We start from the raw sequence: 27108 nt of genomic DNA, 5'->3' as shown, positions 1-27108 counted from the left end.
CGAAAGTCCACAAAGTGCTAGTACTGATCATATCAAGGACATTATATAGGATAATATCCTTGGTCATATCAAATACAAATTTGCTACATTTGCTTTGATGCGCTGAAATTTGGGGTTAAAAACACACATTTCGGGTGCCAAAAAAAATATATGGAGCCCTGTATTCTGGACCTTCATATTTTACAAGATATCAGATTACCTCAAATATATTCAGTTTGTCCGTCGCCATTTTGCTGTATATGTGAAGGCATCATAGCTTTTTGGGGTGAAAAAGAACCGAAATAGAAATTGTTTTCTCATTTTTGGTCAAAAAAATAAATTGCCCTTTGGACCTGTTGACATACGTTACACATAACCACGCAGCATGGATAGAGTCTACAACGTTATATTGGACAAGGTGAATGCTTCTATAGTCTCCTACACTGCGGTGTCCATGGTACTAAACAGTTTCTCCCTTCTTCTCAAACCATTGTCCATTTTGCAGATGGTAAAATCGTATCTGAAGATTAGATAATAACCACTTGGTAGCAGCCAAAATGCGTGCCCTCTTATCTGATTTTCTTTGACTTCTGCCCTTTGAACTGTTGAGACTGTTGATATTGTGTTATATACACAACTGCTCATCATGGATAGGGTCTACAACGTTATAATGGAGAGGGTGAATGCTTCTATAGTCGCATACACTACTGCGGTGTCAGCCGGCGTTCTGAGCTGTTATGTCGGTCTGAAGGTCTACCGTAAACAACAGGTGAAGAAGAAGGCCTTAAAGAAGAGGGAGGAAAGTCGGAAAGCCTTGCAAGACGTTCAGAGATCCGTAGCAGTTGAAATCACCGGGGTGAGGTCGCACTGTGTGCTTCTTATATTATTCATAATCGGTGTACCAAATATGATTGGTCTGTTTAAATCTCTCTCATGAACAATTGCATTGCCCTGAGGTAAAGACTAATTTTTCACCGATTGGTCGGAAAAAATGGGTTGATTATCAACAGTGTTAAGTAAAGAAGAGCAAGGTAGAACATATGGAACCTCATTTCATTTCATTTAACCACAAGACAGGGTACAAAAACAAACTCAGTACAGAAGTTTGGGAGCTTGATTTCGGTTGATCATGTTCCGTTGTAGGTTTATTCATTTTTATTGTATTATCTATCATTAGAAAACGTATTTGTTAACCGTTACAATGGTACTGCCATTTACCATGATTGTACATTCATGGTCGTGTACCGGGCCTGCATATACATGTAACAGCTAGTCCTGAGAAAAAATTGCCGACATTTCCCACGATCTGCTGTCTGGAGATATCCCTTATTTTCTTTGTGCTCCATTGTAATTAGCTTGATCATACCCAAGGTGTTGTGCTCAACATGGCAATCAATTCTTTTGTATATGGATAATGGGTATCTTTCCGTCACCAATACAGTTATTTTGCTTCAGAATTATATTCCCTGATTGTACATTCATGGTCGTGTACCAGGCCTGCGTATATGAGCTGGTCCTGAGAAAAAAGTGCCGAAATTTCCCACGATCATCTGTCCAGAGATATATGTTGTTTTATTTTAAAGATAGGCAATGTGTGTCGTGTGTTCTATTGTCCGTTGAACTGACACCCCATTTGTAATGAAGACGTTGTTTGCGCGCCAAGCACCATGACTGACATCAAACTGATTATCCAAAGAAGAAATCAAGCAACATCAAAGAATATTACACAGTTAAAGGTGCACACATGAAGTCCTTGTGTTTCATTGTAATTAGCTTGATTATACCCAAGGTGTTGTGCTCAACATGGCAATCAATTCTTTTGTATATGGATAATGGGTATCTTTCCGTCACATATACAGTTATTTTGCTTCAGAATTATATTCCCTGATTGTACATTCATGGTCCTGACAAAAAAGTGCCGAAATTCCACACGATCATCTGTCTAGAGATATATGTTGTTTTATTTTAAAGATAGGCAATGTGTGTCGTGTGTTCTATTGTCCGTTGAACTGACACCCCATTTGTAATGATGACGTTGTTTGCGCGCCAAGCACCATGACTAACATCAAACTGATTATCCAAAGAAGAAATCAAGTCCTTGTGTTTCATTGTAATTAGCTTGATTATACCTAAGGTGTTGTGCTCAACATGGCAATCAATTCTTTTGTATATCGATAATGGGTATCTTTCCGTCACATATACAGTCATTTTGCTTCAGAATTAAATTCCCTGGTAAACAATCGCCAGATTTAGGGTGTACAGCCTCGAGTTGAAACCCGAGATGAACTGGGGTGTGTCCCCTTGAGACCTGAAACACATTTCACTACATGATTTGAGGCGTTCTATTAACGTTATATCAACACGTACAGCCAACAGCAAACAAACGGAAGGAGATCCTGTCCCTGACCCTGCCCCAACTCAGCCAGCAGCTGAGGGATGGGCAGCTGTCAGCTGTGCAGGTGCTACAGGCGTTCCAGGAGAAGGTAGGAGTGTCAACAAATAAACAAACAAACAAACAAACAAACAACAATACTGTGAAATTCTTGGAAATGTATAGGCTCTTCCAGGCTCCAGAGGCGGCTGGAAAGAGTAGAAATTGGTTGAATAGACAAATATCATGGAAGAGGAGTTAATCTGTTATAGGGATACAGAGCGTCAAACTGTACCCCTATAGCAGGTTAACTCCTCTTGCATGTTTTTTTTCTGTCCAGTTGGCCTATTTCTACTCTTTCGAGCCGCCTCTGGAGCCTGGTAGAGGCTAGGAAATATACACAGCGTTGAATGCGGAGATGAAGAAATCTCCAGCTGCGTTAAATCGTTGGCAACAATGGATGCTTGTAAAATGAGAGTTATCCAAGAGCTGATGCTTAAGACTAACAAGAAATCGACGATCTCCTTCCTCCGTAAATTATTCAGATTTTATCATTTTTAAGGCCATAGTCTTCTCCGTTACAAATGTTAGTGACCCTTCTCTTCTTCCCTTCTCAAATCAATCCCAGCTATCTCCCTTCCATAAGAGATCATTTGTCTAGCTGTTGGCTAGTCCAGTCGTCCATTGACTATACTACACTATCTCTAGGGAGGCAGCCTGTAATACTACAGTACCTGGAAATACTGCTGGGGGGGGGGGGTTATAATGTGTGTTCAGGACCTCATGAACTACCCGCATACCACAATTCATACAAATCCATCAAAATGATGTTGCGTTGTATGTGCAAACACACAGGCACAACCAGAAACAGTACCCCCGTCAGATGTGAACTGCCTTCCCCGAGGTAACTAACTTATGACACACTGTAGTTCTGAAAAAAAAATTATTTTGTTTTCCACCTCAGGCGACCGCAGTGAATGATGAGCTCAACTGTCTGACAGAGCCGATTCCAGATGCTTTGGTAAGAGAGCAGTTACTACTATGTAACTTAGTCGTGTAAATTCATAAACCTGCTTCCTATTCTAATTTACTTCTGCTCATGTAAAACAAAACGATCCTTTACATATAAAAAAAAGTTAATCTATTGCCGTTATTTCTCTCATAAGAAAAGAATAGAATAGAATACAAATAGAATAGAATAGAATAGTGGTGCACTATTCACAGTCAGTCCAGTATCAGGTTCAAGTTTACATTATGGTAATGATGATTTGTTTTCTGTCTGGTAGGTCAGAGCTCAGAATGTGGATGCGGCAGACCAGCCATTGGGACTACTACACGGTGTTCCTTTTTCCATCAAGGAAAACTACCTCATCAAGGTAGAAGTGCACAATCTCTAATCTCCAAGCAGATCTAACGGTTGCAAAGACCGTATCCAACTGGCAATAGGAGTTTTCATTGCAATAGAAACTCGTATTGCCAGTCTGATACGATCTTTGCAACTGTTAGATCTGCTTGAAGATTACACAATCTCCTGTACGTCCGTATCTTGACTAAAAGAACTAGAAGAAGGCAATCAGGATAGCAAGCTTCACCCCCTTACTACACATCCTTACTTACAGGATAACAATCTTATTTACAACACAATCTAGTCATTTGTTCATCTTTTTCATTCAATCACCCATTTATCTATCTACTTATAGGTTTGGCTGTTCAGCACACACAACCAGGGCTGCCCAACTAGCCTGTTGCTATTTCAAAGGGCTAGTCCTGCTGACAAGGACAAGACAGTACATTGGAATTTTTACATGGGCAGATAACGAGCTATACCAATATTCGAAGTACATGCACATAAAATCTATTGTATATGAATTGTTCAAAATCATGTCTAAAATCACCCATTCCCTCATGCATTGATCTAATTCTGCTGTCCAGGGCATGGTGACCACCATGGGCGTGACAAAGTACCTGGACACTCCTGCTGACCATGAGGACGCTGTTATTGTCCAGGTGCTGAAGAAACAAGGGGCCGTGCCTTTTGTTAAAACCAACATTCCACAGACTCTACTCAGGTAGGCAAAATTAATAGACGAAACATGATGTCTAAGGTACCTTGGGTGTGACTGAAAGAATGAATTATGCAAAGTTATATGGTAATTTGTGGTGTTGACATTCAGCCATCTCTCAATAAACTTCAGTCAGAAATCGATCACTGAAACCAGTACTGCCGAATGTCAGCCAAGGTCAGGGTTTGAGTTAACATAGGGTAATTTTTGCTTAGTGAAGTATGATTCATCATCTACATGCCATATTAGTAAAGACAATGAAATTGAATTACCATGCAGGTTTCATATTGCAAGGATAAGCATCGACTAAAAAGTTAATAATTTCTGATCTTTTTAAATTGATCATACATTTAGTTGGACTGTATTGGTGATATTTTCTCCTGGCTACTAGGAGAAAAATGCCATTGAATTACAGTTTCTAGAGTCCTTTAAACTTTATAATTTTCAATGCATCCCTCTGACGTTATGCCATTACGCAGTATCGGATGCAGCAACCCAGTCTTTGGTAACACCCTGAACCCAGTCGACCCCACGCGGACACCAGGGGGGTCGTCAGGCGGGGAGGCGGCCTTGGTCAAAGGAGGAGGGTCGATCCTGGGGTTCGGAAGTGACGTCGGGGGAAGTGTTCGGATCCCTGCCCACTTCTGCGGCATCTGTGGGTTCAAGCCAACTGGTCAGAGGATCAGGTACAGATAAGTGTGATAAATGAAGTAAAAACCTCGGTTAACTTAGCTGCATCTGTATATAGCTTTCTTGTGCAATGTTTTTGATTGCCCTTTTTTTAGCATAGTTTCTAGTTTAAAGTACATTTCTGATTATCAACAGGGCAATAAGATGTAGCAGACTTCACCCCTCTGGCAGAACATACAAAAACTGCAGTGCTGAAATTGCAGATGTGCCTTACATTAGTAAGTTAAAGTAATACCTGCACCAGATGGTTCATAGGGCGGTGCCCATCTCTATTTCAATAGCCCCTGGGCCAAACAACTTTGTGCAATCACTACATACAGCAGGGGGTTAATCCATTGGTAGAGGTGTGTGTTTAACTGCCATACTCTTTCCCAAGTGCTAAGCAAAAAAAGCAGAATGTGCCATTTTTTAAGTCTTTGGTATGACCCGGCTGGGGATCGAACTCACGACCAACCGAGTGCAAGGCAAACAATCTACCGACTAGGCCATTGCACCTTACATTAACTTTGCTATGAATGTCTATACGAGTCTTGAATAGCTATAAGATCAAGGTCAAGCCATAGCTTTGACTAGTCTTTCCCGATACTGCACTGCTGATAGTAGCCTCCTTGTTGTGATGTTCATTGGTATGTTTTTCAGTGGCAGGGGTTTAATGAAGGGTTCTCCCGTGCAGGGAGGTAAGTGAGCTGTCTGAATTCTTCCATTTTCTTCCTCTACTTCGGTCAGCTGATCAAACCATGACATTTCATATTTATCCAAAAACTTATTCTAACTCTTCTACTCAGACATATACTTCTCTATGTTAAGCTAGCCTTATCAACGCTTACTCAAACGCTTGATATGCTAATTCCTACTTTCCTTCATAATTTTTAACATAGCCACATGTTCTATCTGCATTATGCAACAGTGATGTCACAAAAACGGTGGTTTTTCTCATTTCTCGACAAAGACTATGGTTATACAATCAGAAGTTTGGGTAAGTTCAATTTTGGTGCTGGAAATAACAGTTGATTTTTGCTTCAGAATGGTTTCCGTCAACACAAATGAACTTTAAAGCTTGAATTTAAGTGTAGGGGGCATTCAGCACCAAGGACGGGTGTTACCCACGCAGTTTGTGCATACATGTACTTGGTTGGATCAGTCCTACAGACAATAGATAGTCCTTATTCTAACCATAATCCAAGATTCTCCTCCTTCCGCTCAGTTATTTCAACTCCTGGTCTGATGGCTAGAGATGTGGACAGTTTAGCCCTGGGTATGAAGGCTCTGCTGGTACCCGACATGTTTCAACTGGACCCACAGGTTGTACCCATGCCATTCAGGCAGGAGGTGGGAACCTTTCTATAGACTACTTAGTATATCAACCCTGTTTTTAGTTATAATGCAATGCTAAAAGTTCTTCCAACGCTACTTAAGGTATTCACGAATCAAATTTTCAACGACCACTGTCGCCTTCTTCAGATGACCAATCACTTCCGAACGTAAACTCGTGAGAGTTACAGACACGTGACTTTATTGAAACGTGTCCTTGCGGATACGTGACGTCAGAAATTGGTCAAACGTGCCAGGAAATATTATGCTTACTACCAAAACAGATGGGCTTCCATGATATATTGTTAGTTAATCGTTTTATCATTGGATTATTCTGTATCAATGTCATATCGGTAACATGTTTTCTTGTCGGTAATATAGCATATCTTTATTTGCAAACGCATACCTAAATTATAAAGGCTAACCGCAGGGAGTCACACAGATAGGACTAAGCTTTTGGGAATGTACAAACTGCCTAATCTATAGATCTATCTGATGTTTGGTGGTGGTTGACTTCTTCTTTTGAGGCAGTGGCTAATGAATAGTTCCACGTTTTAATGATTAGTGTTTTTGTCACATTTCATATCTTCTCACAAAGACATATGAAGATAAGAAGCCCATGAGGATAGGATACTTCACCAGCTTACATTCCTGTCCCCCCACCCCGTCCATGGGGAGGGCTGTCACCATGGCAAAGGAAGCCTTGGAGAAAGCTGGCCACACGGTAATGTTCAGTGGCTACTACTACTACTGTGCAACAGTTACAGATCATGAGTTATGGACATATTTAATGTTAAAGCTAGTGTAATGGAGAAGGGTTAGGGTTAGGCTAGGCTTACAAGCTGTACAAACCATTAACATACATGTAGATTTAAACCATCTTGAGCAATTAATCTTAAGCCTCAAAAACGAAGGAGCATTCATCGTGACTAAATCCAGGTGCTTCTTTAGCTGAATCATAGTCAGAACAAAGTTACATTTTGACTGACACAGAGACACTAGCTGTTAATGTAATTTTTTAGAAATCAGCATTATGGTGGTTTGCTGTTACTCACATTCTTGGTGATTTGTATTTGGAATATATGAGTGATAGTTGAAACAGGACTTAAATTTTGCTTCAGTTGGTTGCCTTTGATCCACCGGATGCTTTACGAGCCATTGTCGACATGACCTTGAGACTGCTCACTGCTGACAACGGACGCACGTTCTCAACAAAGTGGCTGTGAGTGTCTACAATTGCCTTGAAGTGCCATCTACGCTCTAATGCCTGCTTTGGGGAATTTTATCATTAATTGATTTATCACATCTAATGTATCTCATGTATCTAAGAACAACAACGTCTTGTATCGTTACCTTGGCAACAAGTGTTTATCTTTAGTTGGTCAAACCTGTTATTGATGTGTACTCCTCTTGTCAATAACGTTTCAGGAAAGATGAGGTGATAGATGAATACCTGGAAGGGCAAATCTATTTGTGGACAATGCCTCACTATCTGCGCAAGATTGTAGGCTTCCTTCTCAAGCCATTTGTAAGTGTACTCTCTACATGTGTGTTCTATTCCGAAGATACTGTTAGATAAAAATGCCCAAAGATAGATAAAGATGTCCAAAGATAGATCAAGATGTTCAGAGTGCTTGTACCAGGGAGATCATCAACTAATCCTGAAACTTCTATTGCCATGCATCAAGTCACTCATACATCAACTAATAATAGCACAGGGTGAACACCATCCGCCTTGGTGCACACTTGTGTCTGGATGACATAATCCATGCACGTCATTGAGTCACTAGCACCTCCCGGCAGAAAATATGGATGTAACTGAATATGTTTATAGATAGGTTTATGTTAATGGATGTATCCTTACGTCATGGTTACCTTCTCCAAGAATGTTATGATGATATGTTTTTAGTGTTTTTGTGGTCGGCTGGCTGGCTGGCTGGGTGTGTTTGTTTGTTTGTTTGTTTGTTTGTTCACAGCATACTTCGACAAGCTATAGATGGATCTCTATAACATATGGTTTTTAATTTTCCATTGTCTTCCAGTGGCCAAGAGTTGCCAGGAGTATCTCTCACAGGTTGATTGGGTAGGTGGATTAAATACCGTCTGACTTAAACATATAAAGATATATTTGGTTGTAGTAGCTGCTTTTGATTAGTCTACAAATGTTAGCAGGTTTTTTTTATTTATTTATCAATCTTTAGGGTAGTCCCTTCAGTTAACAAGGTAACTGATTTCCAAGGGAGCCCTACGTAACATGACAAATCATAACAAATCAGGATACAAAATAAATAACTTAACATAAACTTCATTAGTGATCAATTACACAGGGTTTTAGTAAATTATTCAATGTTTCTCCTATTTGTCCTAGGTCTGTCTATGATCTGTGGCAAAGGTTAGCAGAGAGGGAGGTATGAGATATTTCATTGATAACCACTAGCTTTTCTTGGTCCTATTCCTTTTTGTTTATAAACTTGCCTTACTTGTGATAGACTAGTTTTCACTTTGTATTTCTTACTTTTGATAATGTACTAAACTTAAGTGTTATAGTAAAACATATAGACGAGTACAACGATTACTTGTTTTGATAGATTTCAAGGTAACAAATCACTTTATATAGTTAATACACAATGTAGCTGTCGTCTTTATACACATTATGTATCATACCTCCCCCCCCCCCACACACACACATTTTTCCACAGACGTACATAGAGCAATTCGTGGACGAGTTGAACAAGAAGAACATAGATCTTCTTCTGTGCCCAGCACTGGGCATGCCTGCCTGCAAGCCAGAGCATGCTGGGAAGACACTGGGTACGTTCAAACTGTTATGCTGACTACCATCCGACCATTGTGGCTTATATATATATATATATATTCGTGGTCCCTTAGATTATTTACCCCATTGACACAAGCATTATGAATCCTGTCTATAGTCATGGCCACAATGTCTTCCGTGGCCATTTTCTTCTAGTCTGTTGAGTGGAAAAACATTCCATGTATAACATCGTAATGGTGCAAACATACGTTTTGTTGTAATGGTCTTTTTTAATGTGGAGAGTTAATGAAGGCAGTATTCATCGATTCTGTACAGTGGCTACCGCCTACACATCACTCTTCAACCTCCTCAACTTTCCTGCCGGGGTGGTTCCTGTAACCACGGTAACAGAGGAGGATGACAGGCTACTGGATGATTGGCGTGGCTATGGTAACGACGCGTTTGACAGGAGTATGAAAGAGGTAGGAAAAAAACCCATCAACAGCCAGATGTAAAACAATAGACTTTGGGGACAAAATATCAATATAGGAAAACAGTTTCGAGTAGAAAATACTTCTTTTTTTCCTATTCTTTTTGCTTTCTAGCATTCAAAAAAGTTGATATCATGAAAGTTTGTTGTTTCCCATCAACAACGAAAGGTGTAGTATGTTTGCCCGTGTCTGTTATATCATGAACAAGAGCCTGATACAATTGTTTGGACGTTGTTTTGATAAGCTCTACGTGGGTACCCATGACGCCCTGACATTACTGTGTGCTTATAGCCATGAGTCACCCAGGCTCTCAACTACAACACCATTGGACCAGAACCAAACCATACTCCCAAATCTTCAAGTATTGTATTACACCACTTTCGCCTTACGTGCTGCAATATTCACATAACTGTAGACGAACACCAACACAAATAAGCACGGCAACAGGTTATGATACCTTCGTTTCCTCGGAGGTAATAATAAAGTTTGTTGTTCCCCCACAGACGACTAAAGGTGCAGTGGGTCTCCCCGTGGCTGTCCAGTGTGTGGCGCTGCCGTGGCAGGAGGAGAGGTGCCTCAGGCTCATGAAGGAAGTGGAGACTCTGTGCCCAATGTAACTTATTCTTACCATCACAAAACGTCATCCTCTGTTATCTCTAGATCATCATTACATCACCGAGAAGGCCTATTGATAACCAGACGGGCTGTGATTTTAAATATCAGGACAAAAATAGAACAAAAATAATAATTTAGGTCCTCTCATTTTAACCTTTAGATTTAGGTCTTAGAAGCCTTGAAACCATACTGTACTGAGCTTGTGATCCACACAGGCAGTGACGAACACCATTTTGTTTACTGTGGGAAGTTATTGGTATTGATTTGTATTGTATATGTGAGAGGTGTGAAATCTCTTTTTGAGAGAGAATCCTTACCTACCAACGTTATTTATTTCAGCACCTTAGTCGGCAACACAACATCAATTTTCATGAGCCTTACATGATTGTTTTCTGTCGACGCCCTTGTATGTTTGTGGGATTATATTCTATTATCGATGTATCATGTAAGATATTCATTTAATTCTGTTTTATCCATTCTATCTAAAATATACCAAGAGTAATTAAGCTTAAGGGGCCGTTGTATACGCAAGATCGAAATGAGCTTCTAATCTATCATTGTCATAATGAAAATAGTAATCGCACATTCAAAATAATCTGTTTTCCGAGTGCAGCGGACAAACATCAACGGGTGGATATAGGTATCGTCTGAAAAACTAGATGTCCAGTAATCATATTTATAGATTGCTGGAAGGGAGTGTCCTTGGTGCTGAATTGTAGTGAGTTAGTTGTGCAGAGTGTAGCTGTTGTGAGACAAGCTACAGACTCGTTCCATGCAGAATGTAGCCGAAATAACTCAAAATAAAGACTATGAAACACTATTCAATGTATATTTTGCAGTTTACTTCTAGATAGGTCAGAACGGTATTGGTTGGCGGTCGTGGTACATCAGTCCCTGTGACTCCTTAGTGCTGGGCGGGAGGAGGGCCAGGAACACTGGAGTATCTGCACCTGGTGTGGAACAGGAAGAAACAAGTTATATATAAGAATAACAAAAAAGTCATTTATTCTAAACCACAACTATTGCCATTGTAGATTCCTAAGTTCCATTCAAGCCCAGTGCTGTACAGCAGATAGACTGTAGTCTACATTGAATATTGATAACTTATTTTCATGACGTTGTTGTGATTTTGATAACATGTCAACAAAGGCTACAAAACGTGCTATTTGTGTAGAAGACTTCATTTAATTCGAAAACCATAAGAAGCGACATGAGACGATAGACCTGTATGTCGATAATGGCCATGATTATTACTACTTAGGACGGCCATATATTCAAGGAATCAGCCTTACCTTCAGCAGCAGTTCTTGGAGGATTCTCCCAGCCCGCACTGTCAGTTTTACACCAACCTGGACAACACTGAAACAAACAGAGATATCTACCATATAATTGCTTGATAATCACGAAAAAGCTTACCCTGGAAGCCAGAGTACCGTGGAGCTTTCATGAACCGGGCCCTTTAGCGACATGGCCCGTTAAAAATATTACGAGGCGATGTAACTCTGTGGACCTGCTGGGTTCGATTTATGGGCCTTGTTGCTGGGGTCCCGGCTAACAACACCCCCCCCCCCCACCCCCCATACGTACTCTGGCTCCCAGGGTGGGAAATGCTCGACAAACCTTGCCAACATATTTCACAGGCTGTCGTCTTGAACAAGCCTGGAGTCCAGCTTTGTTAGCTTTGGCCCGCGACCCAGCGGATCTTGGGGAGCGGGCCAAAGCTAACTAGCAAGGCTGGACTCCAGGCTAGGTCAAGACGACACACTTCTGTACTTACACAGTTGACCAGGATGTCCTCTCTGGAATCCTCCTCCATCTCCCGTGCTTGAATGAACGTCAGTGACGTCACTCCGATCTTGGACATGGCGTAGGCTGAGTTCGGGTAGCCATGCTCCTTGTGCTTCCCTACTCTGGCCATACTATGGAAACAGAAATAAGCAAGCTTTACATGGCACACCTATATACTTACTTGAAAATCTAATAAATACAATAGATAACTAACATTGTATATTCTGGGTTTGGCACATACTTACTCAATGTACTTATTCATCAACATCTCAAGTTCCTCTATCTCCATGCTCCTGTCCCTGAACCGGGCCTGCAACTCGGCACTGCAGTTCCGTATAGCCTTGTTACTAGACTGGCTGGACATATTCACAACCCTGAAAAATGACATGAAGTTCGTCACTCTCAGATACATCAATCATAATGTTGTGAAGATTTTGTCGTTAAACTTTGGTGTTCGCATTATGAGAAACCGGAGAAATTTCAGACTTGTCAATTTAGCCTCCGTCGAAGGAAAATGGCAAATTAATTCAAGCAAGTAACCTCAGAATCAGTGACATGTGTATACTAGTAATATATTTGGCACTGAATAGAAAGACTCTTTTACAACAATTTATTCAATCGATAGTGTATATATGTAAATACTTTGCGTTTGAGAACGCATCCATAAGCAGCGACACCTGTGCTACAGTTCAATGAGAACCAGTCAGCATTACCTTGATGAAGGTGACAGATGGTCACCGAAACGCCGGTTGAATAAATCACTTGGTTGTGTAAAAATAGACTTTTTATTCATTGTGAGATACTGAAAGTCGATAGCTCCGCCCACCTTCCATGAGGTCTGATGATTGGCAGCAGGGCTTTACTGACAGCCAGGGTTCCCGTGAAGTTGACCCCGACTGACTTCTCCGCCTGGACTGCGTAGGGAACGCCATCTCTTAGCTCAGGCTGTGGATTTAAAAAAACGCAATTTTGCTTTAGCAATAATGTTTTTATTGGTTAGAAATTACCCGTGCAATGGCAGACTTTCTAGTGCTGAATTGGTGCAGGGTTTACAATCACATAATACACATATGTAACAGATACAAATTTGCTCCACACTTGCATTTTGTGGAATGTTAACTGTCGCAAGAGTCTGGGTGGCTGCCATTCGGCGCCACCAGGTGACCTCAATACGACCTTCCCCAACCGAAGTCAGGTACTCATTCACACTTGGGTGGAGTGAGGAAAGTCGTATTAAGTGCCTTCCCAAGGGGTACAAGATCGGTGACTTAACACTATGTAAGGAAGTAGGATGGAGAATATCTGTTAAAGGGTCATTTCAGTGCAAGCAAGATCTGTGCCACGCCTGAGGATAAGCCTGAAAATAACTATGCCAACAAAAAAACTTGGTCCAAATGAAATTAAGCACCGTATTGAAAGATTTAAGAAAATGGCAAGTAAGAATGAAACTACACTCAACAATCAAAGCCTCTTTTTAGAACATAACGATAAAAGTTTGATCCGGGAGACAGATAAAGATTGAATTTATGGTGGCATACAACAAGAAGTTGCAAGGGGGCTCTCTTTTCTTTACTCAGGCTGAATGGGCAGCCGTGTCAGCTTTAATGAAATGGTGTACAAAACCACGTGCGACAAATGTGATATTATGGAAACTACGAACCTTGAGACCAAATGCTGCATTGTTAACCAGCACATCCAGGCCCCCGTGCTTGTCCTGTAGATGATGCTTCATTGCCTGAATACTCTGCTCATTGGTGATGTCCAGCTGGTGGAAGCTGGGGTTCAGGCCCTCAGACTTCAGTTTTTGGACAGCCTCTTGCCCGAGTTTCTCATCAATATCTGCCAATCAATGATTTAATTTGGTAAATGATGCTAAAGATCACAGACCATCGTTATGCTGGATAAGCAGTATTCAGATACTTACCTGTTAGATAGACAATCCCATCGAATTCTTTGCAAAGTCTCCGGACTATCTCAAACCCGATCCCCTTGTTGGACCCGGTCACCTGGTAATGCAGAAGTGATAATCATTTCATTAATGCGGTGCAACACTTTAACATCATGCCTATCGCCGAGTGGAATTGTAAATGAAAAATGAATTTTGAAAACTACATTCAGATTTGGACTTTGACCAAATTTGTATGGATTACAAAAAAGTTATATACTTTGCATATTACATGTTTAAGATGCTAAGGAGGCGCCATCGCACGAAGACCAGAGCAAAGGTAATCGCATGATGGTAATCGTCAGATGTACTATTAGTGACCTCTATTTAACACGACACTTTCCCTCAAGGAGAATTTTATGGTCCCCACCAGAAACAACGGTATGAATTGGTCAAATAAAATCATTGAAAATGTGAGAAATTGTCTAATTTTGCCTCTAGTGGTTCTTTGACTGATGTTTTGCCCTACATTGTAGTTTGGCCAAACACTGAAACGGGATCTTGTCTCTTGTCTGTAACGTTATACTATAACTCGGCTGGTAGGTTATCTGCCACATGTTTGCCAATTTCTACCAGTTTCTTCCCTATTTCTCCATATAGTAATATTAAATGACAATGCTCCTCAGTTCACACTTACCAAGGCTACACGACTCGCCGTTTGTCCACCGTCCATTGTAGGTGCTGTTTGTTGTCGTTGTTGGACGTCTGTTATCTCGCTAGACGTGGTGTCTATGTGCTGGGCTTCACTTGGTTCAAGTACGTGTCGATGATCTCTCTGGGTTTTTAACCCTTGCTGTTTGGGACACAGTGAATGTATGTGTGCTGTGTTCACTTCCGGCATTACTGCACAAGCTCGGCTCCTACCATCCCGGCACTCTGCCAGAAACACGTCCAACCAGTCGTTCAAGCAGAACCAGGGCGAACAAACTGTGGCCTGTCAGCAACTATAACGTGTCTCATTCCTTTCTTACACATGGAAATGTTCCAGGTTTCTTAATCTATCTTAAACTAATCACAATTTCTCAATTGTAATTAGTTTAATCAAGGTTGTAGGCTTTACTCCTTTGTCTAATTAAATTGCACCTTGCGACCAACCAATCCGAAAGACAAAAATGAGTAACTTTTGTGCATCTCTTGGTAAGTCCTAAATTGTAAATGTTCAGGCATACCGATGTCATTCTGGCAAATTGATCAACGAAATTCATAGAATAATTTTTTTCTAAAACGTTGTCTTTTAAGATAAAATGCATTGTCTTTTAAATAATACGTTAACATCGTACATCATATTGCAATTATAAAACCAAGGGTCACACAAATCCGATTTTGGTCACTTAGTGATCACCATCTAGTGGAAAGGGGAGCTCAAAGATACAACTCCTGAAGAATAAATTAAGCTAAATTGAAATAACTTACCAATTATGACAAGATACGTTTCTGATATTTCTTTAATGTACGCCCATGACATGATTGTTGACTTGTATTGCCTACTTCTTGTGGTTACTGGCCAATGTTGGTGAACTAGTAACTTTTCGTATATGGCTCGCATTCTTTATCAATAATGAAGTCTCAACTGCTAAGTCCATAATGTAGGAAACACAAAGTACAGGGGGAGGCAATAACACCTCACCAGTCCCATAGCTATTCAGCAGCCGTAGGGGCAGCAAAACATTCAATATTGGGCGGCAATGGAGTTTGAATATTCACCAGGCACTTCTCATTCAGTACTACAGTCACATGCAATGGTGGGTCATTCAGTCTGAGGAAGGCTACAGCCGGGTGTTGACACCTTCGACGCCAGGAGGTGAAGGCTGATGCATTCGTTTGCAGCTCGCCTCCTGGTGTCTGGGAACAACATCACCAGACTTTTGCTGCAATAGTAAGCCTTCTCTTCCAGCCAGTTTTGGCGACAGTATTGCCACCTTGTGCGCAGGCTGCAAGAGGTCACTTTATAGTGCGGCTGTTAAGTAGTTAATGTATTGTAGATACATGCACATGTACTGTAGGTATTATCATTGCTTTCAGATGTGTATACAAATGTATGTGTGTAAGGGCCTTTGCAATTGAGCCTGAAGCAAACAGTAAGAGAATTAATATAAATAAATATAGGCCAAAGTGGAGCTAAATCCCATCTACATCCACAAAGTGGAGCAAATGATTACAGATGTATCTCCATTTCCCTTAGAATTGTATAGGCTTGCGGTCGTAGAAGAACTGTCCCTGCGACCCCTTAGTGTTGGGTGGGAGGAGAGCCAGGAACAATGCTGTGTCTGCACCTGGGGAGAGGGCAGTTACATAGAAACAGTTAGACAGTGAACACATGAAGTTTACAATCTAAATTCAAAGCTATAAATTCTATAGATCAACATGTGTCAGGTCAAAAACCATGGCCTGACAGCTGTTACAAGATTTGAATACACAAATTAAAGTTCCTACCATCAGCAGCGGTCCTTGGAGGCCTCTCCCAACCTGCCATGTCACTCTTGCACCAACCTGGACACATCTACAAACAGACAAAAAGATCAAAAAGAACTTGAAGTAAAAATAAGGCAACAAAAAGCAAGCATTGTCAAAATTGAAGTAATCTCAGTTTCCATGGAAAGCATTAGTAGATGAAACTATGAGATAACATCATCCAACGGATAATGAGTGTCTATAAACATAAAAAGGAAGAAAGCTCCAAAAATAAGGTCTTCCTCTAACAGCAGAATGTTGTCCTTACACAGTTGACCAGGATGTCCTCTCTTGAGTCCTTCTCCATCTCCCGAGCCTGGATAAATGTCAGAACAGTCACTCCGATCTTAGACATGCCGTATGCAGAATCAGAGAAACCATTCTCCTTGTGCTTTCCTGCCTTGGCTGTCCTATGGAGATGCATATAAGAAGGATAAAGAGAAACTGCTGACATGTAATGTTCCACAAAGTTTCACTAGTTTTGCTGCATACAAATCAGTGAAGGTTAAAGACAGGTATGCTCTTCTTCTTACATATGTCCAGAAGAAGACTAGATGTGAACAGTTTTTCATGTCTAACTGTAACTTCAATAGAAATGCGCCAAAAATAGTTTCTCGAGCAACCGGATAAAATTTCGAAACAGTGAGATGTTTCAAACAGCATCCGCTATCTTTCGTCAGTGACTAAGGAAAGATCTGGCAGAACTAGGTTCAAAATTTTATCCAGTTGCTTGAGTAACTATTTTTGGCATATCTTATTACCTAGATGTCTAACCTTCATCAACGATTCAATAAAATATCTTTCAACTCTGGTTGTTGCTGGTTCTTGCACCATTACATTATCTTTCCAATTGAAATGATGGTCTGTAGATACTGGTACATGAGAATTAAGTTCCTTCACTCAATCATTTGAAGCTTGTTCAGAGTTACCATCCCACTTTTTTTTTTTAATTTCTTGACTGCCAACTTCTACACACTCACTCAATGAACTTATTCAACAACGTCACAAGTTCTTCCTCCTGGACGCTCCTTTCCCTGAAGCAGGCCTGTAGTTCGGCACTGCATTTCCTCATAGACATCTGACTGACTTGGCTGGACACATTCACTACCCTGGAGGATAGAAGCGAAGCCAGAGTTCCCGTCACCAGTGTTTTCATCCATACTCACTCAATGAACGTATTCAACAGCTTCACAAGTTCTTCCTCCTGGATGCTCCTGTCCCTGAAGCGAGCCTTCATCTCTGTACTACATTTACCTAGAGACATGTTACTGCCTTGGCTGGATACATTCACTACCCTAAAGGACAAAAATAGAAGTCACTGGAAAGGTACCATTATTTGCAAGCAAAAACATGATTATTAATGAAATACCTTTATCGTACATTCATTCCCCAAGGGGCTAGGTACAGGTCATCTAACATGAACCTAAATAATATCTATGTTTACCTTCACGAAGTTCACATAATGTTTACCTCCACATGGTCTAGCCTAACAAATCACTGCTCTATTTTTTCTTACTGAAACAGATTCCTATGAATGGAGACGAGCCCCTCCAGCTCTGTCCTGCCAGTTGCTACATTACACACCACTGGGTGTCTGCTACTTTACCAGCAACCATGGTGACAGTTGTCTGGTCCAGGTCATTGACCTTATTTGTTTGGAAAAGAAGAAACAGAGCTAACACCCACCTTCCATGAGGCCGGATGATTGGCAGTAGAGCTTTGCTGACAGCCAGTGTCCCGGTGAAGTTGATGCCCACAGTTTCCACTGCCTGGGTACTGAACGGAGCAGTAGAGGCCATCTGTGAAAGGAAGTTATTTAGAGAAAGTGTCACGAAACACACAAACTGATGAGGTAAATTAAAATATTTGATGGAGAAACCAAGGTTACTTAATATATTTAACAGTACAGTACAACAAAAAATTCCCATACACTTTCCATTCTCCTTGTGCTTTCCTGCCTTGGCTGGGGAATTGAAACAAACCTTGTGAGCAAATCCTGCGTTGTTAACCAGCACATCCAGGCCCCCGTGCTTGTCCTGTAGATGCTGCTTCAGTGCCTGAATACTCTGCTCATTTGTGATGTCCAGCTGATGGAAGCTGGGGTTCAGGCCCTCAGACTTCAGCTTCTGGACAGCCTCCTGCCCGAGTTTCTCATTTCTGGCTGTGGTTAAAAATATCTATCAGTTATGATGACAAGGATTTAGAAGGCTCTAGTTAATAAGAATGTCATTTCTCCTGGAATATTAACCCTTATCCTGCTGGCATTTTGTATGCAATCTATTTCATTAATTTGAATTCTTAATCAGGACATAGGCCCTTAACCTTTTACTGCGCTGATGTAGCATAGTTACTTCCGCATTTGGTGCGTTTCGCTGCAGTGTGATGTGTTCAGTTGAAAAAAATCCACCCCGCGCAAATACAGGACCCAGTGTCATTCAGGCTCTGTAAAGTGTACCCCAATATATAGGGGTCAGGCAGGACAAGGGTTAAAGCAGAACAATGCTCATAGTTACCTGTTAGATACACGATCCCATCCAACTGCTTACACAGTCCTCGGACTATCTCAAACCCAATCCCCTTATTGGATCCAGTCACCTGAGGACAGAAAAGTGTCTTATATTAATCATAATTCTTCAAGCCACACCAATTTAATTTCTTTCTTCTCAGATTCACCATTGGATTCACCTACTTGAATCACCAGTCTTAATATTTTCTGAGTAAAAAAGGGATTACATTTTCCATCCCACAAACTATAAGCAACCTTGAAATGCTCATATTTTGTGGACAGTTGAAGACAAGTTTTAAAATTGAAAACTTTCGAATTGAATCCAAATTTACCACAGTCACTCCATTCATTTTCTGCACAAGTCCGAAAACCAAGAAATTAAATTGCTGTGGCCTCAAGAGGTGAAAAATCACATTCTGCTTAACATCAGTGACCACTATTATAGTAGTTATATTTGTTTACGTAAATTATCTTTCAAAACAGTAGATGGTCTGGTGACCTACTTTCGGAATACAGACACACCGCCCGCGCCCCAACCCCTTCAGATACTGTAAAAGGGGAAATGTTCGTGGTGGTCTAGTGTTCACGGATTTCATTGTGCCCTCTTCACCTCGAACTTAAAACCACCGCGAACACTCCATTTTCTCACTCATCATCAATTTCATCATGCACTGGTCTCTGCAGTCGTTGAAACTACCGCGAAATGAAATACTAGTACCCGCGACCAAAATTTTTCGCTTTCACTGTAACATAATCTATCCGTATCTCTCCACTCACCACTGCTACGCGGCTCATCATTCCTTTGCGTCTGGCTTCTTTTTAGAAATAGCAATAATTCTTGAGGTCTGTGCCGTTCCAAACAGCAAATCTTGCTTGATTTTGCGGCTAACTTGATCAACGTACGTGTACAAATATTTGCAGCTTCACACCGGAGGCCCGAATCCTCCTCATTCACCGTTTTAAGAATATGCCACTATGGACCGAGGGGACATGTACTCTTCCACTTTTTTCTCCAAATATCTGCCTTTAAAACTAAACGTTAGCTTTGTAGATGGTATCTACTGAACCTGTAACATAACAAATTGCTGCAGAAATATCCAAAAGAATGTCTAAACGGTGCTTAAAGCCAATGTAACAAACCAGAGTTATCCCCCTCTGTGGGAATGTAGTCACCCATGGTTATGAAAGATTCGTGACCTAGGTCAACCATTTTCTCCAAGCAGATGTTGGGAGGAAGTCGGTAACATTTTAGACCCGTGTGTCGGACAGACATCTGCTTAGGCATTTAGTCAACTGCACAATATTTCTTTTAAATCAAGTCGAATGTTTTTAGTTTGCGTGTCAACAATTATCCAATTCTGTATTATATGTTTTCTCAATTTGAGCATCAACATTTATAACCATCCATATTGTAAAATCACTCATTTCAGTTTTCCTTCATGGTCAGACATTGCATGATGAAAACGTAGTCCATGGCCTTTTTGAGGCAGTGAGTTGTTATCCATGGTGTCTAGGGCACAATATTGGAAGGCAGAGCTCATTCCTCTCTTTTCACCACCTTTTTACCTCTCCAACCAAAGTCAGGTAAGTACACATTTGTACACCTGGATGGAGTGGGGAAAGTTGTGTAAAGTGCCTTTCCCAAGGACACAATATCGGTGACATATCTCAGGATTTGAACCCAGGACCTCCGGGTTTTGGGCCAAACACCCTAACCATTATGGCAACACGATGCCACAACACAACAATCATATAACAAGAATCATAAGAATAGACACAGAAAGAAAACTCAACATTTCCATTAAGGCGTACGAAAATATGTTTTTTAAATTTTGACAGGAATTATTTTCCAAAGGTCTTCAACACGCGTACATACATTTAACGTGTTAGATACAATCACAGACAGTTCCTGTAATTTCTGGGGCATTTTTTTTCACAATGTTTTTTACTTGTTGATAAACATGACCCCTTTATCACAATAACACAGACATGTTAATAAAACCACAATTTTAAACACAGTATGCCGTCGTAGCTATCAGTTAGTAATCAGAGCAACTACACATCTGTAAATACTATTTCAATGAAAGCTGAACATCTAGGTTGCAGTGCAGGACTCTACCCATCTTGTTGCTAATAACATACATAAATTATGGCCATTCCATCATATTGAAAGATAGAAACTGCATGTCTAGAAATTGTCTACTATGAAAAAGGTTAAAATTAAGTTAAATATCACCAGGATGGTCTTGCTGAGATGACAGAAAAATCAGGGAAAACCCTTATACACTGCAATTCATATCATTTAATCTATCTTAAATGGATCAGCATGTTGAGTTACCATTTAAACTATCACTTTCCATACCTTCTTTCCAAGTATCTATTCTCTTTGAATGTAATGACTTGCTTAAAGAAAGTGATTTGGTCAATCTGCAGACTTAACACATCTTCCTCAAGGAATACAGCATCTTATGTCTTGAGAAACAGAGAGTGTTCATCTGAAGTCCATGAAGCGGATATCTGTAAGGAGCATGTATCGCTTGGGGAGAGGTCTCGGGGCTGGAGACAACACAGTCATCACCTGTCTCTCCATGTCTACGTTTGTACTGTAGGAGAACAACAGACAACACTTTATTAGTCATCAGGTACATGTTATGTTAACCTTTGACTTCTCTGTGGGTGTCTCTGCATTCAGGAACTACAAAACTTGATGAGCAGTGCCTTCTTTTTTATCAGCTACATGTTACTGCAAATAACAATTCTTCACAACATTTCTAGTACATGTATACACAAGTATAGATATCTGTCTTTCTGCTTTGGACATTATCTGAAGACAGTACTTTTGTGACAGTTTCATACAAGCAATATGTTTGAATAGTCCTATCGCGGAACCCATTGGATTTGCTTCCTCATTTATCATGCAAATTAGATATGGATTTCCATAAATTGTATAATATAATCATGTCAATCATCACAAAACTACCTACATATCAAAAATCACGAAGGCCCGTCAACCCCTTCTAGAAGCCTCTTTTGGACATTCTTATAAAAAGGCTCTTGCAGTTTAAGAACAAGCTGCCAGGGGCTCAAACCTATGTGACTTTTTCCTTCACACAAGAGCTACCCCTGCTATGTACCACAACATGTTGACTTACACACAGATGAAGCCAGCGATGTTGGTATCTATGAGGTTATCCTTGAGTGAGTCTGCCATGCTGAGACTGAGTACATGGTGCACTATCTGTGCTCCAGGCTGGATGTGCACCAGTTTTGTGTAGGGGTTCTCCTGCTGTGTGTCCAGGGGGAGACAGGAGTCGGGCAGGGCTGGAGCTACAAAATATATCAAGAACATTATGCTTGGTCAAGAAAGTGATTTTACATGTATCTGTTTCACAATATACTACATTTTATGTGTCAGGTAGCTGAATAACAGTCAATTTCTGCCTTAAGTTTAAATATGAAATTAAAAAAATGTCTTCAATTTTCTGTAGTTCCCTTTCAAAGTCTTGACTGTACCAGCTACATTGTAGTTTGGATTGAAACTTCTTGAAAATGTAATTCATATCTAATTACATTATACATGTACATGTACATGTACACAGACCATTAAAACTACAATCCCCTACATGAATCCTTCTTTCAAAGATCTTACATTTTGCTATCATAGAAAACCACAGGTTTTTATTTTTGGAACAACTCAAAAACAGTTTTTGCTTTCCCACCTCCAACCTGGTACAAGCTAACATCAGCAAACTTGACGTCAAAGGAGTGGGGGTAAAGCGGCTGTCTCACACCGTAGAAGTACTCCCGCACACGGTCCTCCCGTGCACTTCTTCTGACGGGCTGAGGTCTCTCCACAACCTGGACACAAGGAAGAATAGCAAGGTTGTGACTTACGAAAGCTGTGGTTTGGATTCACCCACTTACATGTAGGAGATATATTCTACCAGGCAAAAATGATTTACAAACAGCAACTCAATACAATCGCCTTTTTCTCCTGAATGTTTTATTTCACATGTTTGATCCCATTTGTTTGTGGTACAGAAATGATGGTGTAACTGCTCCACTACTAAACCCTGACCTTCTCCAGACCATGGTTGGCAGCTAGTTGTTGTACATTTTGAAAAATCGAAGTCAGGAAAGTCATATTCTGCTCATAAGTGGGGTCGTGTGGCGCAACGGCAGAGCGTTCGACTCAGAACCAAGAGGTCCCGAGTTCGAATCCTGTCATGTCACCGATCTTGTGCCCTTGGGAAAGGCACTTTACATGACTTTCCTCACTCCACCCAGGTGTAAATGGGTACCTGACTTCGGTTGGGAAAAGTCATATTGAGGTCACCTGGTGGCGCCGAATGGCAGCCGCCCAGACCCTTGCGACAGTTCCATTAGATGCAAGTGTGGATAAGATACATGTATTATATATGTTGTGTAGTGTGTGAAACCTGTAATACCCTGCATCAATTCAGCGCTAGAAAGGCTGCCATTGCGGGTAATTTCTGACCAATAAAAACCATTATTATTATTATTATAATGCAATTAGAGAAGTTAACTAGAGCTAGGATAGGATGGATTCCACGCTACTCCCAACCCAGTGTTGACCTTGGTTGGAGAATGGTTGGGAGCAAAGTTGTGGAAGGTCCTGAATGTGTGACATGGGCTTAAGACTTACCCCTCCAGACTTTGGCTGCAGTACAACCTTAACAAAGCCTGGTAGGTCTCTCTTTAGGTCATTGTAGAGCCTCTCTTGGTCCAGGACAATGATGACATCCACTTCAAACTCCCTGGCAGCATGTAGGATGGAGCGGTACCCTTCTCCCTTCACCCAGCCACATGTGTTGATGATGCAGCCACTCACTGAGGCTGTGGGATAGAAAACAACAAAAAATGTCACCCTAACTTGCTTTTGTAGAATACGCCAAATAACAGTTACTCAAGCAACTGGATATGATTCTGGAAACCAAGTCCAGTTGCTTCAGTAACTGTTATTTGGCATATCTTATTACCTGGATGTCTAAGCTTCGTCGACGTACCTTTTGTAAAATAGTCTGAAAACTAAGGAATTAAACTGGTGAAGCTTTATTACATCTTTTGACTAATTTTCAAGCCATCCGTTTAGAGGAAAAAATTGGCCTTTACGGGTGAGTTTTTAAAAATCAACGCTTTATGCCAAAATTGTGAAAAAGCATGGCTTTAGTGTGAATTAAATTTTAAGGATATGTAGTTTTTACATTGAGAATAAGAAAGTATTAATAAGAAGCTACCTTGTCTGTTGAGTTCACATCTCTGGTTGAATACGTCTGCACACTTGGCGATGATTCGTTCATACAGTTCCATGTTGGCACCAGGGGAGGCGTGGCCAAAGTGGTAGATCAGAGGAGCCTGCAGGGAAAACCCCTCCTCTACATCAGCTGGTCTCTCCACAAGTATGCCACCTGGAAAAAGTATCAAAGACAGTTATTTTCCTACGGACATATAGAACATTAATCAGAATGTTTGGTTTTGTCCACTCATACCCGGAAGGATCCCTACTCTTTTCAATAAGCAGGGCTCGAAATTCATCTTTGGGAATAGGTGCACTGGTGCACCCAACTCAAAAAATTGGGTGCACAGAAAGAATTTTGGGTGCACCAGATAAAATAAAGTTGAATGTTCTTCAGAACATAATTACAAAGTTTAACGCTGCTGCCTTTCTTAAGAACTTCAATCTGTAATTCTATAGCTAACTTCAAAATTTCAAACAAATAATACATTAAATAAAGTACAGCAAAAAGTTATCATGCTGTTTTTTATACTTACATTCCAAGAATATTCTGTATACTGGTGTACAATAGTACCTTAACGCTATAGGCTACAAAAATATATAGGTGCACCAGTGCACCAGTGCACCCAGAGTCAAAAATCAGGTGCACAGCTCCAATTTTGGTTGCACTGGGTGCACATGCACCCACTTTTTCGAGCCCTGATAAGTATGGTCGGTTCTTAAACATGCTTTAGGTGTGGCTCTCCTCAAACACAGGACCTCCATTTATCAGAGGGACATCCATACCAAATTTAACTTGAGTGAAGTGAGGAGATTTATGTTTCTGTTCCAAGGGCACAACATTGGGGTATGTCTGGGGTTTGAACCCAGAATCTCTTAAACATATATTATACCACATAATGCCATTGCTTATTTCATCAAGATAGTTTCTTCATACATCCTTCCTCACCTATGGTCCCTGGAATAGCGATAGATCCTTGCCCGACATCCAGGTCCACAAAGGTCGGTCTCCTTCCAAGCCTGACCGCATAGTTGAGGAGGAGACGACAGAGGGTGGACTTCCCTACGTCTGTTGGTCCCACAATCATCACCTTCAGCACAAGACACAAACTAACATATCAACTTCATTCTGGATTAAAAGCGTCCTGTACTTAGAGCAAAGGAATATAAGAAGAGCTCATGTCTAGTCATAACTATAACTTATGTATAAGAAAGCTTATGTGTAAGTGCCATCTAGTATTAGTAAGCGTAGATCATACAAACTGGCATAAACATAAACCAAAGAAACTAGAGCTTTCAAAAGTTGTTAACATAAATGTGCTTAGAGTGATACCAATTCTGCTACTAGTGTTAAGTTAAACTTAGAGTAGTAAAATAAATGAAGAGGCAAACGCATGCTCACACAGAAAAGGTTCATTGAACAGGTTTTGCCATGTATAAGTCAAATCGCTTTTGGTTCAAGTATCCCTATGGGCTTGGAATATGTTTTTTGTAAACGAGAAATTCCAAGTTTAACTTTAAGATGCTTACTCTTGGTCCTCGTTTACCCTGATCCTGAGCCTGTTGTCTCATCTGCTCCAGAGCTGCGTGAGTGTTGACATACATAACCATCGGGGTGTCCTTAGACACATAGGCAAACTCTGTCCTACCATGAAGGTGGGAGAAGTCAAGGCAAGTAACATGTAACAACAAAAAACTTATCCTATGGGAAGCACAACTTTTGCGTAAACCTACTTTGAACAACACAACACAGAAAAAGTTCAGCCCCAGAATTTAATATCACGGCTCCTTGTACAGAAGGATATGACAACCTTGCAGCCGTGCCAGGTGAAGACTGCAACCTTGGCACCAGAGCCGAAGGTGAATTTTTTGTTCTTGACCAGCTCTGTTCCAAACACTTCTGCCATGCCTTCAGATAGCTGTGGACATTGAATAGGACAAGGTGTAAGGTGTTTTTTTACTGTTACAGTTACACACTAAGTAATGACACAACACAGAAAATTGCTGAACATGATGACAACACAGAAACAATACCTCGATCCTTGATCAGAGACAAAGTTTCTCAAATTCCTAATTTCAAGACCATTTGATTGAATATTATTGCTGCTTGCAGATCTTTACCTTTATTTGCACTTCATTCTTCAACAACATTATCATAAACATTAGTCTGCTTAGACTCTGTCCGTAGGTCTCCTGTTTCCCACCTCTAGAGTAATGGTTCCTCCCGTCTCCACCTCAAATCTCAGCTCTGTGTCCTTCTCAAGCTTGAACTCTTGGTCCTTTGGCTGGAAGTACAGATTTCAACAAATCTGGTTCTAACTGATTGTATGTTGATTAACGTTATAGATCTAATCATGAACCACATTATGCAAGGGGGCGATCATGATAAATTATGACAAAGCCAAAACCAATGAGGTTACCATAATTATCTATAGGCTATCCTTGCCAAAACAAAGCCATATCAAATTATATTATACGTCTATGTGTAAATGAATAATGTTAGAATATGGTTCTGCATATCTTATGTTAGATGACAGTATTTTTCTCTTGCCATAGTGCATATGAATAGTTATACTGAATTGACACAGAGATCCAGAGATATATGGTATGTGTCACTATGTGATCATATGATTTGTTGTTGTGCACATGTACATGTGACAGTCCGGTCCGATCATAATGCTAGTTTATCAAGGCTCCTATTAGTCGAGAACACAAAATAAAATTTCTTACATCTTCCTTCTTCTCTTCTTTATTTTCAGCCATCGCTGAAACTTCCAGTTTCTTCCAGGTAGTCCGAAAATTGGCAAAATACGAATAAAAAGTTGGCAAATTCTGAAAATTTCATCCAACCCGCGCCATTTGCACAGCTGCATCATGGGAAATCAC

General features: G+C 40.6%; 3 protein-coding genes across 3 annotated transcripts; 1 reads left to right on the top strand and 2 right to left on the bottom strand.

Moving 5' to 3' along the window:
• Nucleotides 1-544: 544 nt before the first annotated feature.
• Nucleotides 545-11095, top strand: LOC136446774 (fatty-acid amide hydrolase 1-like). Its single transcript, XM_066445336.1, has 16 exons — nucleotides 545-835; nucleotides 2349-2462; nucleotides 3315-3371; nucleotides 3637-3726; nucleotides 4283-4419; nucleotides 4893-5099; nucleotides 5743-5780; nucleotides 6308-6432; nucleotides 7013-7138; nucleotides 7536-7636; nucleotides 7843-7942; nucleotides 8457-8497; nucleotides 8783-8822; nucleotides 9114-9225; nucleotides 9506-9651; nucleotides 10164-11095. Exons 1-16 carry the CDS (start codon nucleotides 626-628, stop codon nucleotides 10275-10277), a joined length of 1758 nt encoding a protein of 585 aa, XP_066301433.1. The 5' UTR covers nucleotides 545-625; the 3' UTR covers nucleotides 10278-11095.
• On the bottom strand, nucleotides 11096-20628 carry LOC136447194 (uncharacterized). Its single transcript, XM_066445894.1, has 16 exons — nucleotides 19743-20628; nucleotides 18973-19054; nucleotides 18442-18620; nucleotides 18146-18258; nucleotides 17440-17568; nucleotides 16728-16869; nucleotides 16442-16508; nucleotides 16207-16281; nucleotides 14646-14947; nucleotides 13988-14069; nucleotides 13724-13902; nucleotides 12890-13008; nucleotides 12309-12437; nucleotides 12053-12194; nucleotides 11568-11634; nucleotides 11096-11225 (listed from the first exon to the last, which is right to left on the bottom strand). The coding sequence occupies exons 1-16, from the start codon at nucleotides 19761-19763 to the stop codon at nucleotides 11131-11133; spliced, it is 1923 nt and encodes a 640-aa protein (XP_066301991.1). The 5' UTR covers nucleotides 19764-20628; the 3' UTR covers nucleotides 11096-11130.
• A 120-nt stretch (nucleotides 20629-20748) lies between these two features.
• On the bottom strand, nucleotides 20749-27094 carry LOC136446776 (polyribonucleotide 5'-hydroxyl-kinase Clp1-like). The gene is made up of 10 exons (XM_066445337.1): nucleotides 26953-27094; nucleotides 26427-26507; nucleotides 26029-26141; nucleotides 25753-25879; nucleotides 25172-25313; nucleotides 24224-24394; nucleotides 23632-23822; nucleotides 22685-22823; nucleotides 22118-22292; nucleotides 20749-21568 (listed from the first exon to the last, which is right to left on the bottom strand). The coding sequence occupies exons 1-10, from the start codon at nucleotides 26983-26985 to the stop codon at nucleotides 21457-21459; spliced, it is 1284 nt and encodes a 427-aa protein (XP_066301434.1). The 5' UTR covers nucleotides 26986-27094; the 3' UTR covers nucleotides 20749-21456.
• Nucleotides 27095-27108: the final 14 nt, after the last annotated feature.

The sequence above is a fragment of the Branchiostoma lanceolatum genome, chromosome 13 (genome assembly GCF_035083965.1).
Source record: "Branchiostoma lanceolatum isolate klBraLanc5 chromosome 13, klBraLanc5.hap2, whole genome shotgun sequence".
In the NCBI taxonomy this organism is placed as follows: domain Eukaryota; kingdom Metazoa; phylum Chordata; class Leptocardii; order Amphioxiformes; family Branchiostomatidae; genus Branchiostoma; species Branchiostoma lanceolatum.
This window is presented reverse-complemented; position numbering and strand designations above follow the sequence as displayed.

What these genes read in the sequence shown, in the direction of transcription:
- LOC136446774 (XM_066445336.1), top strand. Translation starts at nt 626, where the DNA reads ATGGATAGGGTCTACAACGTTATAATGGAGAGGGTGAATGCTTCTATA. An exon ending in AGGAAAACTACCTCATCAAG is followed by an intron (nt 3,727 to 4,282) that starts GTAGAAGTGCAC and finishes TCTGCTGTCCAG; the next exon opens with GGCATGGTGACCACCATGGG. An exon ending in GCTTCCTTCTCAAGCCATTT is followed by an intron (nt 7,943 to 8,456) that starts GTAAGTGTACTC and finishes ATTGTCTTCCAG; the next exon opens with TGGCCAAGAGTTGCCAGGAG.
- LOC136447194 (XM_066445894.1), bottom strand. Translation starts at nt 19,763, where the DNA reads ATGATGAGCCGCGTAGCAGTG. An exon ending in GGGACAGTTCTTCTACGACC is followed by an intron (nt 14,948 to 16,206) that starts GCAAGCCTATAC and finishes GTTATAGTTGCT; the next exon opens with GACAGGCCACAGTTTGTTCG. An exon ending in ATGCAGCATTTGGTCTCAAG is followed by an intron (nt 13,009 to 13,723) that starts GTTCGTAGTTTC and finishes TTAAATCCACAG; the next exon opens with CCTGAGCTAAGAGATGGCGT.
- LOC136446776 (XM_066445337.1), bottom strand. Translation starts at nt 26,985, where the DNA reads ATGGCTGAAAATAAAGAAGAGAAGAAGGAAGAT. An exon ending in GAGGAACCATTACTCTAGAG is followed by an intron (nt 26,142 to 26,426) that starts GTGGGAAACAGG and finishes CAATGTCCACAG; the next exon opens with CTATCTGAAGGCATGGCAGA. An exon ending in ATCGCTGGCTTCATCTGTGT is followed by an intron (nt 21,569 to 22,117) that starts GTAAGTCAACAT and finishes GTTCTCCTACAG; the next exon opens with TACAAACGTAGACATGGAGA.